Raw genomic sequence first — 18,851 nt, forward strand, 5'->3', positions numbered from 1 at the left:
CCAAGTGACTTCTTACATGACATAATGAATATAAGATGATTTTATGATCCGATATATATGTATATTTTCAATTATTAATTATACTGAAGGGAAATATCTTTTAAACTGGAAATGTAAAAAACAAAAAAACAATGTATATATTTAATGGCCTGTAACATCGGTTTTTACAGAACTGTTCATTGTTTGCTGACAGGTTAACATTCCTTTAAAGTTGAAAGTTAAATGGATTACACCGCATCCTATAGTGACCAGTCAGAAGTTTCTTCCATTATATTTTGAGTTTTGCCAACTGTGAAAGCTGATTGGTCAAAAGTTCTGCGCTCGCAGTTGCAAACATGTTCTGTGTTGCTGTGATTGTGTTTTTAATTTCAAAGTGGACAAACGAGTTGCTTGCCGATCGCAGTCTGTTGGTTAGGACAGTGTTTTTGCTTTGCGTCTCAGCCCTTCTCCTGTAGAGACCCTCGTGCATACACACATCTGATCCAGAACGCACATTTGTGTTTTCAAATATCTACAGAGAGATCCTCTTTGTTTAATAGTGATTGTGTTTTGCTCATGCTGTTTCTGCTTTGATTTATAAAAAAAAAGCACTTAAAGCATTGAACTACGAAATGTATTGTTGAATGTCATTTTGTTGACTGACTTGCACCTCCAATATATCCAAATATCTGGTTTTCAAATGCTTCGTGCATTTAAAAAAAACTTTTACATTTTAAAAGAATTTAACTTGATTGATTGGACACGCCTGGTTTACACTTGTGGAGTCACCGGATCCAATATGGACGTTCAGAATCGGGGTTTCATGGACATTAGGGCAAGAAAGCATAGACATAATAAATACACAATAATGTATTTATTATGCCTATGCAAGAAAGAGCATCAATGATGTAGGTCGTTTTTCAGACTGGGGTCCGTAAGGAAGTGTTTAATAAAACTAATATTAAACTAAGTTACTAAATTTGAATACAAAATATCAAAAGTAATATATGATACAAATAAATGTATACATTGGACTTAAATAAATAATTAAAATAATAAACGAATGAAAATGTATTTATAATAAATAGATTGGATTAAAATAAGAAATAAATCTATACATATTAAATTTTTATCTTCTGAAGGGTTGGTCATGTTATTAAGTCAGATATTGCATTTATTTAGGTTTGCTCGTCCATACTATGGCTAGTGTGTAAAAAAGGTAATGTACTGCAATAAAAAACGAAATATTTTCAAAATATAATGTTACACATTAATTCTTTACAGTATTAACTCTTTCTCCGCCAGCGTTTTACAAAAAAATGTGCCAGCCAGCTCCAGCATTTCAACAAAAAAACAATCATTTTAAAAAAAACGTTCATCTTTGTACAAAGGCAATGCCCGGATCAGATCCAAACCGATGATCAAAACATGGAGTAGATTGAGTCCATCAACACACACAAAGCTTCACAGTCCTACCGGTTCAACTTTTCATTGGGAACAGTTTTAATGAATATGCTGTTTAATGTTTGAAGACCGCAATAGTTTACACATGCGATACAATGCTTCTATCGCTTGTTTCTGCTTTTTCTTCGCCTGTTTTTACCATATAACACTGAACACATGGATTGCTGGAAAATACTGTCAAAGGCAGGGAAGAAGTTTATGTCTGTATCCGAAAATGTTGGAAGCTGACTTGATGCCTCGCTGCCTTATCGGTCAATGATTTTGTAAGCAGTGTTTGTGCTGAAAAGCCCCTCACGAAACTTTTTCGGACAGACTTCTGAGACAATGTAACGCTTTAATGATCTACAGCGAAATGGCGAGCTTTTGATAACTAAGCAATTATTTAATTACTACAATAGTAATTTCTCGCTAAATGACATCAGAAGTGGAAAACATTGGTCAAAAACGTACATTTACACACACACTGACCACCAACTGCAACTTTCAGACGCCATCTTTATTTTTTAGCTCGCACAGGATTGTGGGATATCAAAGACAGCGAAGGATACATCTATGCTGCGTTCAAAAACCCATCATGAAGGTATCTCAGGAGACAGAAGTGAAGCCATTGGATTCGGACGTCCCTTGACGGATCAGTACATGTCTTTATACTTCAAAATATCCATTTTCATTTTAGGACGGGGGTCCCTAAAGGAAGAATTTGGGGTTGGTGCCTAAAAGATGAAAAAACCCTGATGTAGAGTACAGCTTTCTATATGTTTTTGCATTAAATATTTGCTGACTGTGCTTAGAGATAAAGCCAGGCATGAGAAGGTCATGTGAGGTAAGGCTAGCACGCTGACAGGCCTGTGCCTGCGGTGAGCTGGCAACAGAACCCAACACAGATGGCGGCACTGCTTATAGTTGGAGAGGTGACTGTAATCTTGATTATTGGGGGGGATTTATCTCTAAGTATGGACACATTACTGAGGTCTTTGGAGAGTTCAGCCACAAATAAACAAACTGTCATCATTTACTCACCCGTATGTTGTTCCAAACCGGTACGAGTTTCTTTCTTATGTTGAACTAAAAAGAAGATATTTTGAAGAATGTTTGTAACCAGACAGTTGACGGCAGCCATTCACTTCCATAGTATGCATTTCTACTGTCAACTGTCTGTGATTGGCTGATTAGATATTTGCGTTAAAGGGCAGGTGTACCTGATAAAGTGGCTGGTGAGTATATTGAGGTAAGAAAAAATAAAAGATTTCAGAGAGTTTACAAATTTAAACTGTGCTTTTTAGCATTTTAATTTAAAGTTAGATTAGTTTAATACATTTATAATAATTGATTAATTATAAACACTTTTTAGACTGTCCTCTTTGAAGTTTGCTGAGGCTGGAAAATTAATTTTCAAAGTTAGATTATAGCAAATACCAATAAGTGGCAACTATGAGTGCATCACCTATTAACATATTAATAAAGCTCAAAGTTCTTCTGGTAATGATTCACAAATGTGTTTACTAGGAAAAGAGTGAGAACCTGAAACTAATTGTTTAGTCTTCCAACACACATTTGTTTGGTAAAATTGCATGACACTATTAAAGCCTATCAACAAGAGTCTCTCAAGAATTGAGCTAAACATTTTTATGGGCCAAGTTCATCACGTTTAAAGCATTGAGATTGTGTAAAAAACTTGAAATGATGATGTGTCAGGTTACTGAAGGAGTGAGTTATCGAAGTCTGCTTTTGGAGAGCCGTCATTCATCTTTCTTCAATATTCTAGCAGCAACGTCTTTCTCCTAGAGCAAATAAATACATAAAACAACATTGATGAACCATTATCAAAGCTATCAAGTGATCTTCTATCCATGTCTTATCAGAAGGAAGCACATAAAAGCATGTATTTATTTGTTATTTAAAGTGCCAGCAAACTTACACTAAACCTTTGCGGTTTCCAAAACTTTCCAGAAAAGCAGAGAACATTCTCTGGTTAGCTAATAAGCTTTACAGTCTAAGAAGATTTTACTTTACAGTCCATATACAGTAGAACCTTAACGGGTTCTTTCAGGCATTTAATAAATAGAACATCTTAGGCGTTCCCATCACGGGATCATTTCATTGATTTAGTAGAACCCCGTTGAATATATATATTTTGTACTTCTTGCACTCACCATTTTAAGTTCATCAGCACAAGCATGAAGTTTTACCCTCAGCTCTTCTGTGACAGTAACATCTGAGCGCACTGTCCAGCAACCGTTCCTGAAGCTCACAGGCATAGAAAACACCAAACCTGCTGGAATCCCAAACTGACCTGCAGATTTACAAGGATTAGCCTATACATTACCTATAGAAGATACACTGTACAAAATTATATGATCAATAAGTTATGACAACATATGTTTTTACATTGCTTTAACTCATCAAAATAAATTAAACTTTTTTTTAGTTATACAAGGTTCAACTTTTTAAGTCAGTTTAATGTAATTTAAGTTGAATTGACTTAAAAATCCATGTTTTTATCACATTTATTTCATGTTTGAGAATGATTTGAATGGTCTTGCCTGTACTAAGTACACCCATTGAGAAAACTTCCTCTGGAGAAGCGTCATTATTCCAGGCCCTTAAAATGGTCATTATTCCATTGGTTGATGATATTGCCGTGGCTTTGTTGGTCTTCGACGAAATTTTGGCACGATGTTTATGTACTAAACTCATAAAATCTGTCTCCAGCCATTTCCTTATAAAACAAAACATGAGTATATTTAGGCTTACATTAATGGCAAATGGATTTAGACAATTTAAGATATGGGATTTCAGGTGTTTATCTGAAGATGACACTTAGGCTACCAGATTTGTTGTTTACTTACTGATAAAATATACTCTTTAGAATAATTCATAATGGAATTGCATAAAATATGGCTTGACTCATACACCACAATGACCTTTACCAATCATAAATCATTTCCATGACTCGCTGAGAAAAACCATCTGGTCCCCGAATTGCGCCATTATATCTGAGAACCTCCGCCCTCTGCAGGTCAACATGGAAACTGCCACTGATGTTTCCCCATACCACAACATCAGTTATGTCTGTGAATATTATTTTTTTAATAAATTGAGCACGCAGAGAAAGACAGTAAGAAAAGCATAATTTATTTTATTAATATTATTTTATTATATATTTATTAAAAATAATATATATGGTATTCATTTGTTAAAGTGAATAGGATTTATTTGTAAATAATTTTAACAATGTAATTATTGATTAAAATTAATGTATAACACACACGCACACACACACACACACGCACGCACGCACACACACACACACGCACACACACACACAAAATATATTAATATAAAAATTAAATATGTGAATATACTAAAAAGGGGAAATTTGAGCATGCACAGCAAAAGACAATAAGAATTAACAATATAATTATTGATAAAAATGTATATATATATATATTTTTTTTCATTTTTAACAAGAATTAAAATGAAATATAATTATTTATTTAAAAAAAAAATGTATATAACATTTTATGTAATAATATACTTCATGAGCTTGTGAATGTATAAAATATTTTCGAAAATAATTATGAATCATATTAAAATGACCTGAATGAAACTTCAAATGTATCATTGTATTGCAATTGAATATTAGAACAAATATGTATTACTCTACCTGCTGTTTTCACTGAGAACTTCTGCGCAAGCTGCGTTCTTGCCTCGTGTTCTAGTTGCGTTGTCATCGCCACAAAGTTGTGCGGGTCAACAGAGGGTGCGTTCTCAATTAACAGCGAGCACTTCAGGTTAATGAAGGAGTCTCCAGCCACTATCACTCTTACGTCCTTCCGAGCATTCGCCTCGATGAGTCGCCCATAGCAACAGAAACATTCAGCTACCCGGCTCACCATGTGGTCCTTGTCATCCGGCTCATTGTTACTTTCACATATAGGCTGCAGGTCATCCAGAAAGATGATGAAGTGGGCTTCCTGAAACGCCTGAGTCTGGTCTGAATGGACAGTGACCTCATGGAGCTGAGGTAGGGTGAGGTCTTCGGTCTCCATCTTGAGTCCTTGCATCATTTCCTCAGAGCCGCTTGTGTCCATGAGGTGAAGGCTGAAAAGAGGGAGACCTGGGAACAGTCCCGGCGTGAACAACTGAGGGATGAGGCTGTAGCAGATGGGGTTCAGAGCGCTGAAAGAGGTTTTCTCAGGTTAAACGTCATGCATCTAAAGACAATAATAACTCTTTTTTACTCTTTTAAAGTGCCACTATTATGCTATTTTAAAGGATCCTAATTTTGTTTTGGAGGCCTCCTATCTCAATTCATATGGATTAGTTTTACGATCTAATTATGCAAATTTTGAAGAGTCAAAGTTGCGTAGCTGTCAATGGAGGGACAGAAATATCTCAGGTTTCATCAAAAATCTAATTTGTGTTCTGAAGATCAACGAAAGTCTAACAGGTTTTGGACAATATGAATTAAAATTTTCGGCTGAACTATCCCTTTAACATTCACAAACAGCTATATTACACACTGCATGAAATGTAATATCCAAAAACATATAATAGGAGCACTTTAAAGGGCGAAGGGGCCTGATAAAACACGTCCACCTGCTGATCCAGATGTGCAGAGGTCTGAGAGACTTGAGTCGGTGAACTTCCTCCTTCATACACAGTTCTTTAGTTTGTTGATTCTCTGCTGCAATTTTTAGCATCAGATCAGAGTTCATATCTGAGGTAATGCCATAGTAACCCTGCAGGAGAGGACAGAAGTATTGATATTCACATACAGTCTCTAAATGAAAAAAGGATGTCGCTGATCTTGGATTAGCTTCTGAATGAATATATACATTTTTTTTTTAAGTTTCTTTCTGCTGTCATTTTGGTCACTGTGAGTTAAAATGGAAGGTATTTGCTTAATTTTAAGTTTTATCTTGCAGTAATTTAAGAGCTAAAATAATATCTGATATCCAGAGGACACTCCTCCCGATCCATCATGAACTTCATTTTCCATAACCCATTGCCTTATTATTTTATCACTTCCACCTGTGTGTCATTATCTTGTTATGGTTCGCATATATAAGCCCTGTGTATTCACTCTCACTTTGTGTAGTCTTGTTTGTGTTGCACTGCATTTCTGAGCGCTTTCTCTGGATTCCTGTAATATGGTTTTGATCTACTGCCTGGTTTCCTGGATCTCCCTGTTTGCCCTGTGTTGTGACCATTTGTGTGATATGTGAATTACAATAGTAGATTACCCCTAATAAAGCTGCGTTTGGATCTTCTAACCGCAGTACATAACAATCTGCAAAACAATTACAGTTTGTCTCAATTGCTTTGGATCGATTCTCAAATGTGATTTAATTAATAAGTTCAGATCCCTGAACAATACGTTTCTTGTTCACTCATAATTTGCGTGTGTTTAGCCTTCTTGTGTGCAAAAGAGTAAATACTGCTTGCAGAGATGAGTGGATTCTCAGTGAAATTGTCTTGACTTCTAAATAATCTTTCATTGTGTGAGCCATCATAAAATGATTCATTCACTTACAAAATCTGTCTGACACATACTTGAATATTCAATAAATATCTATGACATGGAATTTTTTCAGTTTTCATGTAACACATTGTTACAAGAAAATGCAGTTTAGTATACAAATGTGCATATTGACTTTTACATTCTGTTGAAATCGGTTTCCAAAAACCTCAGTGTGATACAAGCCTAGTTTGACCGACTGACGTGTTGAGGAAACATCTAAATGTTTGACCAGTGCTAAATAATAAATATATATATATATAAAAAAAATTATAATAAAATTGTGGCATTGGCCACTTTGCTTACACAATGACTGAGTTTTTAAGCATGAATTACTGTAAATGTGTTTGGTGAGTGACTACATTTTGCAAGCGTTTTCAAAAAATGAGCCAAAGTAACTCAGAAAAACTAATTTATGTGGACTATATCCTTTTTTGCTTGATTCCTCTATTTTATTTTGGTATCCTATCATGCAAACCTGAGCATGCTCAAGGAAATCGTTGAAGCCTCCGAGGAGCATTCCTTTCCCCCCGCGATCCATCAGCTCCCTCCAAACTAAAGGACAGCTTGAATGCGTCCATCCATTTGATGCACAGGTGTCCTCCAGCCATGCCTACAAAGAAAGATGGTATATGAATAAAATACATAAATGAGTCAAGGACATCTAGTGTTTGAATATAGAATATTGAATATTGTGAATATTGTGAATATACAAAGAATATTATGAACGGTGTGAAAATGATTAAAGAGCTCCACATGAACTGACTCAGAGGTTTACCTCCCAGTCACTGGGCTGCACACAGATCTTGTGAATGTGAAAATCTGGTAGGTTTCTTTGCAGCACATCAGCAAGAAGCTCAGCTTTTGCATAATAAGGACAACCAGCTTTTCCTGTACAGATGAATGGAGATAATACAATGCTGCTGACTGCTGCATTATTTACTATAACGTTAATCATAGCCTACTGAAGTGGTTTGACTAGAAGAAACTACAGTTACAGCTAACGTTATAATGTGACAGACAGACAGACAGACAGACAGACAGACAGACAGACAGACAGACAGACAGACAGACAGACAGATAGATAGATAGATAGATAGATAGATAGATAGATAGATAGATAGATAGATAGATAGATAGATAGATAGATAGACAGACGGACGGACGGACGGACGGACGGACAGATAGAAGAACGCTGACTAATGTTTGCTTTCATTAAAGTAGCTACCTCTGTAGTTTTGTTTAATTAGCCATAAAACTGACAAACCTGCAAGAACAAATTTTGCCATAGTCCATTCACATGCGCGTCCGGCGTTGCTAGGTAACAGTGTTCCGCGGAAAATCTTCCTGAGGAGGAAACATTTTGGATTTCTCTTTCTTTTTTCAAATATTTTTTTTAATGATTTTTAAATAATATTGTAGCCATAATATGGATTAAACAAGTTTTGTATGTGTTTATTTCACTATTTGGATGGGGTTTTAAAAATAACATTATGAAAACCACGCGATACTACAAGCGGAACTATCGTCCGGCAGCAATCGTGCGCGCGCTCCCTGTTTCTGTCATGGCTGCGCTCATAGTGAGAGCAGTACACATGTGAATACCGGTGAAGACAACAGCAACCGAAGGGTAAGATCCGTATATTTTGAGTATTAAAGATCAAGGGCGCATTAAAATATATGACTGTGTCATAATTAACTGCAAACATGTAAATGGTATACATAGTTTTTGTATACAATAGTTTTACAGCAATAGTGACGCATTTTCTTCAAGGTTTCCGTACAAGGACATGAATGCAATATAAGCACAAAGCTTGCATGCTGTCTTCTAAGTATTTATTTATTTTACTTGGTTTTTCCATTTACATATAGTTGCTACTGTATTGAAAAAACAATTAGATGTAGCTGAATACTACATAGTACATTGCCTTTGTGTGTCATCATTACCATCATCTACTGTATACCAGATGAGAAAACTTAGGAATAATTTTGTACTGTAATGTAAACATGGATCATGTAACACATACTGCAGTGAATTACAATTAGTTGAGATAGTGTTAGTCTTGTCTTGTAAAGCAATTTACAATAGAAAACATTGTAAAATGCACCTGTTGTCAGTGTGTTTTAGCTCATTGTTTAACCAAATGTGCTTGTGTTTTCTAGTGTTGATAGACTTAGCTGATTTGAGACACATATGAAGTGTTTTGGTAGTTGTTGTGCATTTTGAATGTGAAATGAACTGCTGTGCCAAACTGAAAGTTGGTAAAGAGAGTGTGTGATTGCAGTCTACAGTCAAACCAAAATTTATTCAGACACCTTCAACATTTCTCACATTATCACAGTTTATTCGCTATAGTTTAGAAAATGGTTATAAAATATGACAAGAACTCAGAGTTATTAAATCAGTTGATATTTCACTGGTTTTGGCCATCCCTCTGTCAGACTGTCTCACAAATGAATTAGGTTGAATAGCTGTCAGCTGTTAAATTTAAGTACACAATTAGATAACAATTTAGGTCAACCAATTACCAAGCAATGCTTAATTTTGTTCAGTCTGTGGTAGGGATGCATAACGATTAATCGTTTGCCGAATAAAAGTTTTTGTTTACATCATATATGTGTATGTACTGTGTAAAATAATTATGTATTTATAAATACACACACATGCATGTATATATTTAAAAAATATTTACATGTTTATATACATTTTTATATTTAAATATAATTTATATTATATATAATTATAAATACTTAATATATAAATAGATTTCTTTCTGAAAATTATACATGCATGTTTGTATATTTATATATACATAATTATTATACACAGTACACACACATATATGATGTAAACAAAAACTTTTGCAAATGATTAATTGCGATTAATCGTTATGCATCCCTAGTCTGTGGTGTAAAAAGGTCGCAGTATCAATTAAAGAAAAAACACTTGGTCAGGTCAAAGTGTCTGAATAATTTTTGGTCCCAAATTTGTATACATTTTACTGGTAGTCACTGTATGAAGAACTTTTAGGTATAATATGTCACAGTTTACTTTATTTTGCTATTCTCGTTTACATAAATTAACTACAGTGTCCTGCACCTACTAGTAAAAAAAGCTGTAGTAAGTACAGAGGTTTCTGTTTGACTTTTTTTCGTTTATTGAAACAGGTTACATCATGTCTGAAGCTTTGGAGAATCACTCACGATAAGCATGTATAAATCAGGGTTGGACATGCTCAGATGTGCTCTGAGATCCACGTCGCTGTGGACATCTTTTAGATGGACACCGATGTCTTTATGTTATAAAAGCAGAAGCTTTGCTGTATCATCTCAGCTGGGAAGAAAACGCATACAAGGACACACATTAAAACAAGTCCGGTATTATAGTCAGAGTGGTCATGATGTTCTTAATGTTACGATTAAGCAAACCGCAGCTTCTCCAGAGACCAGCGAACCCCTGGATAAAGCAGAAAGGACTCCTTTCTACAGCCATTTGCAGAACTGTTTTTGCCCCACTGATGTGCTGGACACGTTAAAGGAGTTCCCAGCGTCGCAGCATCTCATCAGCAACATCTTAACACGCATCTGGGAGAGCACAAAGAAATTGACGGATGAGCAGCGGAGCTGTGAGCTGCGGCTGATGTACGAACACCCGGGGTTTGAGGAGGTCTGTGAACGGGCTGTGACCGAAGCCTGGCGCATGAAGAGCGATGATCTGGCCTACAGTCTGATGGCCGTTGTCAACCTGGGAGTTTCACAGAACACGCGTGTTGTGCAGACGCTGCTGCGTGTTATACAGGTGAGGCAAGTCCTGGGAATGTAATCACACTGGAGGTTTTATCTTTTAGGCTGAAAATATGAATATTAATTAAAGGTGCAGTATGCAATTTCATTGTTTCTTTTCCATACGTGAGTAACATTAGTTTTGATATCTTTCACAGAACCAAGAGATGCACCGATTACAATTTTCTAGGCCGATTCTGATTTCCAATTTTTTTCATTGAGTAACCCTAACCACTTTACAGCACACATAAATATTTATTTTCTATCTTTTCTTCAATAAGAACATTTTACATTTTGCATAGAACATAATCGCTATAAAATAGAACTATATAAATTACTCCTGGTGTGGTAAATTAAAAGTTAATTAAAATTAAACTAAAATCAAGCTTATACTGTATATTCTGACTAGTTTACTTAAAAAAAAAAAACATTTTATTATATACTTTATTATAAACATTATATACTTTTACCCAAACTGAATAATAAAAACAAGTTTAAATTGGTAAAGTTTCTATAAATATTTTTGTCTTAATTTTATTTTCTGACATAGCTCCAGTTCTTGTTAAAACACACTAAACATGCAAATTCTGTGCATTTTGGGCACTTTTTGTGAGAAATCATATTTATTTTGTCCATCAAAAGTGTGCTTTCACTGGTATTGAGCGTGAGCAGCGCAGACTCGGCGCCGAAACCCGCGCTTCACTGCCTGCTGCTCACACGCTGCTCCTGCTCCCGGTGTGAATGCACTTAACATTACGCCTAAAAAAATATGCGCCGCTCATGCTTGCGGTGTGAAACGGCCATAATTCACGAGGTTTTCTACATGTGCGTTCCGTGTGCACGTGTGATGCTGATGTTGCGCGATGTTAATCATTCGGCGCCCGAGTGCATTTGACCGGCATAAAATTGGCGATCGCCATTCATGGCCGGTCACGTGAAAATCGACCAATTCCGGTCACTAGCCGATCAAGCGGTGCATCTCTAAATATTAGCTAGAGTAACAGGACAGTTTTGAGTGTCATTGTGGTCTGGAGCGGGTGAACCAACAATTGCTTGTATATAGGCTACTCTTGTGCACTGTATGCTAATTTTCCGTTCTTCCTTCTCGTTTTCTTCGTTATCTTCGATTTATTTTTCACGAAGCATTATTTTGATTCTCTTCAGCTATGATAAAGGATTAAAGCATCTTCTAAATGCATAAATGTAAAAAGACATCCATTCTTTCATTGTGTTTTGTGCATTTTGACAGCAATGTAGCGAGGGGTGTGTTTGTTTAGGTTGATTGCACATATATTTATCAACAGTGTTTCTCAGAAATTACTTACTGCACCTTTAAATCACAATCATGAATGTTGTAATAGTTGCACAATATTTAAATTCAGATTTGATTCAATAAAATGATTTTCTGTGTATAGTATATTTATTTCTTAATGTTTTTGATAGAAGTCTCTTCACCAAGGTGCCATTTATTTTATATTTACATTTATTTGATAAAAAAAAAAAAACGTAAAAACAGTAGTGTTGTGAAATATTACAATGAAAAATAATAGTTTTCTATTTGAATATATTCTAAAATATAATTTATTCATGTGATGCAAAGCTGAATTTTTAGCATTATTACTCCAGTCTACAGTGTCACATGATCCTTCTATTATGCTGATTCCAGGAGCGGGTGGATCAGTTTGATATAAAGGCTCTTTCGGTGTTGGCTAGCTGTATACAGGAGATGGAGGACTGTAGGAACGTTCTGGCCCTAAAAGAGGCTTTAAGGTGAAGATGGATACAGCCCTAATATGACCTAATAATGTGTGACATCTGTGTGTGTGTGTTTTCATCACTTTGTGTTCTGGTTTTGAAGGTTGTTGCTGAAGGATCGTATTCCTGAGATCCAGAGCGTGGTTGTCCTGCAGAGCATGATGCGTGCGGTGGGCAAAAACTCCCCGATACATCTGAAGAAACAGCTGGCGGTTAGATTTATTATTTATTCACATGAAATGTATATCACCTAAAATGTATTGTTTACCGACACTCGCACAGAAATTGGATTTCTCAATCAATTGATTTCTGTGGATGAATCTAATAAAAATGTTTAAACAAAAAAACAAACAAATAAAGAAGAAATTATATTTTGCATAATGAAAATAAAGCTTCTTTCAGAATTTTTTTGTTGTTATTATAGTTTCATTAATATTCTGAAGGAGTGTTTTTAAAATTTTAGTTGTCATGGTAATTTTTTGGTTTAATTTTTAATAATTCGTTATGTGCTTTTGTCATATTTGTTTTAAAATATTGCCATTTAGATTAAATTTATTTTTGTTTTAGTTAGTTTTATTTTTGTATTTTTTTTTCTAGTTAATGATAAGTGCTTCAACTTAAACTTATTTCAGTTTATTGCCAAGGCAACATTTCTAATTTTCAATTTCAAACAATGTTTATATTTTTTTTATTTCAGCTTTATTTCAATGAACAGAAATGTTTTTATAAGTTTTAGTTTTAGTCAACAATAATAACAACCCTTAGTAGTAGTTCTCATTAAATTCTCATTCCTGTAATTGTGATTTTTTTTTTTTTTTTTTTTTTTTTACAACCATGATATGTAAATTTTACAGTTTGGGGAATTTTTTCTCTCTCCATATTTAATAATTATAATTCATATTTTTGTAAATTATTTAGTTATTTTTCACATTACAGGAATGAGAATGAGATATTTTTTTGCATTATGATAGTAATAATTTGTGAAGGAAATTGTACTTACCGGTAATTGTCTTGAAAAATGATATCACAAAACATATTGCTTCATAGATTTTTTTTTTTCAATGCAAAATATAATTGAGTATTTCTTTTCTTATGATTCTCGGATAATATAATCTGTCTAACAATAAAGTATTATTGTTTCAAGGCTTTTTTGGCTTTTGAATGAAATCAGTTTCCAGCTTGATTCCTCTTTATTCCCCCTCAGACAAAGACTCTGTCATTGGCAGATGAGTTTAGTCCACCCAACTCCCAGTACATGTTCTCCAGCCTGGCTTCCATGGGCCTGAACTTCAAACCTCTGCTGGATGTCTGCAGCAAGAACATAGCTGGTGAGATTGACCATGATCCTCTCAGATGAACTACTAGAACATAGAAAATCAAGACCAGTCACTGTTACTTGACCTTTCATTGTTTCCTGCAGAAAACGTGCATGAGATTCCCTTCGGTAGGCTTCTGCCTGTACTGAAGTCCTGCCACGAGCTTCGCTACAGAAACTACACCCTCTTCAGCTCTGTCTCCGAGTACATGGCCAACACGTTTGATATGTGGTCCAACAAACAGGTGCGATATCTGCTGATCCAAGCTTGTAGTTAAACTGATCCATGTGAAACTGCACTGTACATTTAAAGAGGAATGCACAATATTTTTGCTCAAATAAATGCATCTTATTGAGCAATAATGTTTCAAAAACGTGATTTGTTTTCATGTTTTCCAGGTGATTCTCATTCTAGTAACATTTGAGAATCTCTTGTTCAGACCTGTGGTCATGTTGGATCTATTTGCGGAGAGAATAATCCAGAACCCTGACAGTCTGACCCTGAAAGACCTTCTTAGTGTTTTAAAAGTCTTTTCACTCCTCAATCATGACCTGAAAGAGAAACAAACCGAGTAAGCCATTGTTTTAATTGTTATTCACTTACACTGTCAAGTTTGGGGTCTGTAAGATTTTTTTATTTTCAGATGTTTTTCAAATCTCACCCAGGCTGCATTTATTTGTTCAGAAATGCATTAAAACAGTAATATTGTGAAATGTTAATAAAATTTACAATAACTTTTCTATTTGAAATTAATGTAATTTATTCCTGTGATGGCAAAGCTGAATTTTCAGCATCATTACTCCAGTCTTCGGTGTCACATGATTCTTCAGAAATCATTCTAATATGCTGAAAAAGGTCATAATGTCTTGGTTTTGTTTTTTTGGGGTCTACTAGAATAGGTTTTGATATTCGTTTAAAAAAAACCCACACAATTTCAGTAGCGCTCTTTCAGTTCCTGTATCTAGTATGAAGCCCCTCCTTCCGAAAAGCGCACTGTACTCTGATTGGTAAGCTGGATCAGTGTGTTATGATTGAGCAACCACTTCGAGCGCGTTTTGGAAATGTCACACCCCTTTCTATAACCGCGAGTTTCAACAAACTACTAACTTATTTAACGTATGCCTTGGGCGGGAATTGTTTAAATGAGGAATATTGTGACGTGTTCGTTCCCGAAGAACTCAAGACTACAGTCGAGGCGTTTATAAGACAAGTTTAGACTAGTCGACTAGTCGGTTGCAAAGAATTCCGTTTAAACGTTAACTAAATTAGTAATTGCGCATATCCCTAAAAATGACCACTTTAATATTTTTAACTTAATATTTTTGTGGAAACCACTATACTTTTTTTCAGGATTTTTTGATGAATGGAAAGTTCAACATAACTTACTTTATTTGAAATAAAAATATTTATTAACAACATTATAAATGTCCCTTCTGTCACTTTTGATTAATTAAATTAGGGCTGTTAAACGATTAATCGCGATTAATCACATCCAAAATAAAAGTTTGTGTTTACATAATAAATGTGTGTGTACTGTGTATCATTTTATATATATATATATATATAAAAATACACACACACGTTCATGTATATATTTAAGAAAAATGTGTTATTTATATATAAAATATTTATAATTTATATATAATAGAAATTATATATACCGGTAAATCTATATACAGTATATACATGCAAATATTTCTTAAATATATACATGAACGTGTGTATATATATATATATATATATATAATAATGATACACAGTACACACACATTTATTATGTAAGCACAAACTTTTATTTTGGATGCGATTAATTGCGATTAATCGTTTAGCAGCCCTAAATTAAATACATGCTGAATAAAACATTAATTTCTTTAAAGAAAAAAATATCTTACTAACCTAAAACTTTTGAACGGTAATGTATATTCAATAAAATTATTTACCAATCAAAGTAAATATTCGTATATATCAGAATATTCAACAATATAAGTCCTCCAAAAGCCCAGAGCAAAAGTTGTTTTTGCAGAACTGGCATGTCTCTGACTTCTGCAAACTTATACTTGCTGTTTTTTAATTAGGTTTCTGGCCAGTGTAATGAAGGTCTTGGAGTCCTACCTTCCAAAGATGTCCTCCACCGACCTACTGAAAGCCATCTACTATCTGGCATTGCTGGAGCACGTCCCTCAAGCCTGGCTGGATAAACTGCTACAGCAGGAAAACCTGGACCAATTACTACAGAAAGGTTAATATCTCTACTTCCTCTCTCTCCTCATCTGAAGTGCATCTCAGTTCAGCTGTCATCTGTCATGTGTCCTCACAGGCAAATCTAGGCAAATACCCAATAAGGTTCAGAGGTGGCTGCACACGTTGGGTCTGTGTATGCGACTGGATCAACCTCAGCTGCCACACTCCCTGAGGTCTATCCCAGACTTCCACTTCACAGTTCCTGCTCATGACTTCCCAGTCAACCAGGAAATGCTCAGTGCAATCAGGAGCATTGTGGGAAATGATGCGGTTCAGGAGAGTGTGCTGGAGCAGAGCATCTACTTCATTGGTGAGAGGGATCTCGAATCTGTGCAGTTTTCGTTTGATTTCAAGCTTAGTGTTGTTTACAGTGGCAGGATTCGAATTAACATTTACCACATGAGCACCAGAAGCTCAATGTGTCGAGGCAGATCTGCGCTAATCGCTAGGCCACAGCTCAGACTTTAAAAAACAGAAATGTTCAAAAGTATAATTTTCTCCTGCTTACAAAATACGGTATTTCCTTTATATTGGTTTAACCAAAACTGCGTTGGGGTGGTAAAAGTAATAGTAACTATATTTAATTATTTATTATTACCATATTTTATTTGTATTATTAATTTAAGAATATGTAATATAACATAATTATATTAAATTAAGTAATATAATATAAATACTATAATATAATTTGTCTTATTCAAATTATTCAAACAGTTATTTCATATAATAAAACTGTATGTATATAGCACCTTCCAATACATTTAAAGTGCTTGTGACAAACGTAGTGTTTACAAGTGTAAACAAAAAAATTATTTCAGGAAAACATGTCCAGGTTAAATTTACTCTAAAATCAAAAAGGATAAAAACAATACATTTATATTTTGCGTAATAAAAATACAACTTTTAGCACCATTAAGATATCCGATACAATGCGAAGTGCTTTACAAGCGTATGACACACTATGCAAGCAATGAAAATGAAAACAAAAGTTTATAATAAAACAGTAGATGTTTGAATAGAATAAAATAAGATTTATCAGCAATGAAATGTCCATAAAGCAAAGTAGAATATAAATAAATTATAATGAAAATATATAAAATAAACTAATAGTAAATAACAAAATTATAAGACATATACATAAAAGCCGTACTACTAAGTGGGTTTTTAATATGCACATTATATTAATTACATATTAATTTACATTATTATAATATTATATATAAGCTAAAATAGATTACTTTGCACAATCAATCAAATCTCTACATTCCCGCTGAATAACTTAACTCAGAAAAGTTTCACATTATGGATGTTATGAATGGCATTTTTTGTTGGATTTAATATTGTTTGCATCTTTGCTTTAGACTGTGTGATTACTCTGCCTCGTCCAAAAGAAGAAACCTGCGACCTCCATGCAGAGGATTCTGGGTCACCTGAATGTGCCCAAAGGTAGCAAAACACAAGACAGCTGTGATGTTTATACGAAGAATCACATGATAATCTCACATACCTAGATGTTGCCCCCCATTTCTGGATTGTTGGAAGGTTGTTTTAGAGACAAAAAGCTCTTCTCTGTCCTGTATTTCAGGATTGCGGTGGTCTGCGCTCCACCTACTTCATTTTGCTTTGGCACAACACATCCTCGAGCCAGCTTGGTTACCAAACTTCGGCATCTCGAAAAACTTGGTTATAAACCTGTTATGGTAAGTGTATTATACTCTGATACACACTAAATAATCCCACCAAAACCTGACACTCAATATTTTTGGTACATGTGAGATGTTTTTTTGTCATGTATTATAGTAATATTATGGTGTTCTTTGAAATACCTTGGAGCAGCATGTAAAATACCATATGAATATGTGACCCTGGATCACAAAACCAGTCACAAGTCGCACGGGTATATTTGTGGCAATAGCCAAGAATACATTGTATGGGTCAAAATTATTGATTTTTTCTTTTATGGCAAAAATCATTAGGCTATTAAGGAAAGATCATGATCCATGAAGATATTTTGTAAATTTCCTACCTTAAATATATCCAAAATGTTTTTTTGTGAGTGAATGCAGCACAATCGTGAACATAAATGAACAACTTTAAAGGCGATTTTCTCAATGTTTTGATTTTTTTTGCACCCTCTGATTCCAGATTTTCAAAAAGTTGTATATCGGTCAAATATTGTCCTATCCTAACAACAATACATCAATACATTTCAGATGATGTATAAATCTCAATTTAAAAAAATTGACACACAAGATTGTTTTTGTGGTCCAGGGTCACATATGGTAAACATTACAGTAATGACATAGTACTGAACAACTGGAGAGATTTAACCAAAAGATCAATCTCTGGTTCTCTATTTTGCATTTCCATTAATATTCCTCATATATATCACCCTTTTTAGGTTCCTGTAATTGAGCTCAACTCTAAAACTGAGGAAGAGATGATTCAGATGCTACATAAACTCATTTTTCCAGCACAGGAATCCTCTGGAACGCAGGAAATACTGAACAACAGTCCAAAAGAAGAGTGAATTTCTGAACAGTTCCTGAGGGAGCAATTCTGTAGTATTTAATTTGCCTTCATGTATGAGGGACATTTTGATCTTACTCAAAGATGAATTCATGATACATATTTATTGATGTGTAATATCAATATTGTACAGTTGTGTATTCCTCCAACCCCAAGTGTAAAACATAATGAAAAAATTAATAAATACCCACTGACATTTTTTTAATAATAAAAATGACTGATTGACTTTTTCAGTGTTTCTTTTCGATGTGGTTATATTT

General features: G+C 34.5%; 2 protein-coding genes across 3 annotated transcripts; one reads left to right on the forward strand and one right to left on the reverse strand.

Moving 5' to 3' along the window:
- Positions 1-1,919: 1,919 nt before the first annotated feature.
- On the reverse strand, positions 1,920-8,331 carry mdh1b (malate dehydrogenase 1B, NAD (soluble)). 2 transcript variants are annotated; one of them, XM_079616509.1, is made up of 9 exons: positions 8,235-8,331; positions 7,746-7,858; positions 7,446-7,580; positions 6,046-6,188; positions 5,111-5,625; positions 4,374-4,515; positions 3,987-4,162; positions 3,597-3,736; positions 1,920-3,224 (listed from the first exon to the last, which is right to left on the reverse strand). In XM_079616509.1, exons 1-9 carry the CDS (start codon positions 8,254-8,256, stop codon positions 3,183-3,185), a joined length of 1,428 nt encoding a protein of 475 aa, XP_079472635.1. In that variant the 5' UTR covers positions 8,257-8,331; the 3' UTR covers positions 1,920-3,182. The 2 variants fall into 2 exon arrangements, with proteins under 2 accessions (XP_079472635.1, XP_079472636.1); XM_079616510.1 differs by lacking the exon at positions 8,235-8,331 and having other exon boundaries at positions 2,926-3,224; positions 7,734-7,784.
- Positions 8,332-8,476: 145 nt separating this feature from the next.
- Positions 8,477-18,817, forward strand: fastkd2 (FAST kinase domains 2). The gene is made up of 12 exons (XM_079617353.1): positions 8,477-8,597; positions 10,136-10,766; positions 12,417-12,520; positions 12,609-12,717; positions 13,710-13,833; positions 13,926-14,065; positions 14,220-14,392; positions 15,897-16,060; positions 16,139-16,372; positions 17,424-17,508; positions 17,648-17,762; positions 18,464-18,817. Exons 2-12 carry the CDS (start codon positions 10,179-10,181, stop codon positions 18,590-18,592), a joined length of 1,965 nt encoding a protein of 654 aa, XP_079473479.1. The 5' UTR covers positions 8,477-8,597; positions 10,136-10,178; the 3' UTR covers positions 18,593-18,817.
- The last annotated feature ends 34 nt before the right edge of the window (positions 18,818-18,851 follow it).

The sequence above is a fragment of the Phoxinus phoxinus genome (assembly GCF_949152265.1).
Source record: "Phoxinus phoxinus genome assembly, chromosome: 6".
NCBI lineage: Eukaryota > Metazoa > Chordata > Actinopteri > Cypriniformes > Leuciscidae > Phoxinus > Phoxinus phoxinus.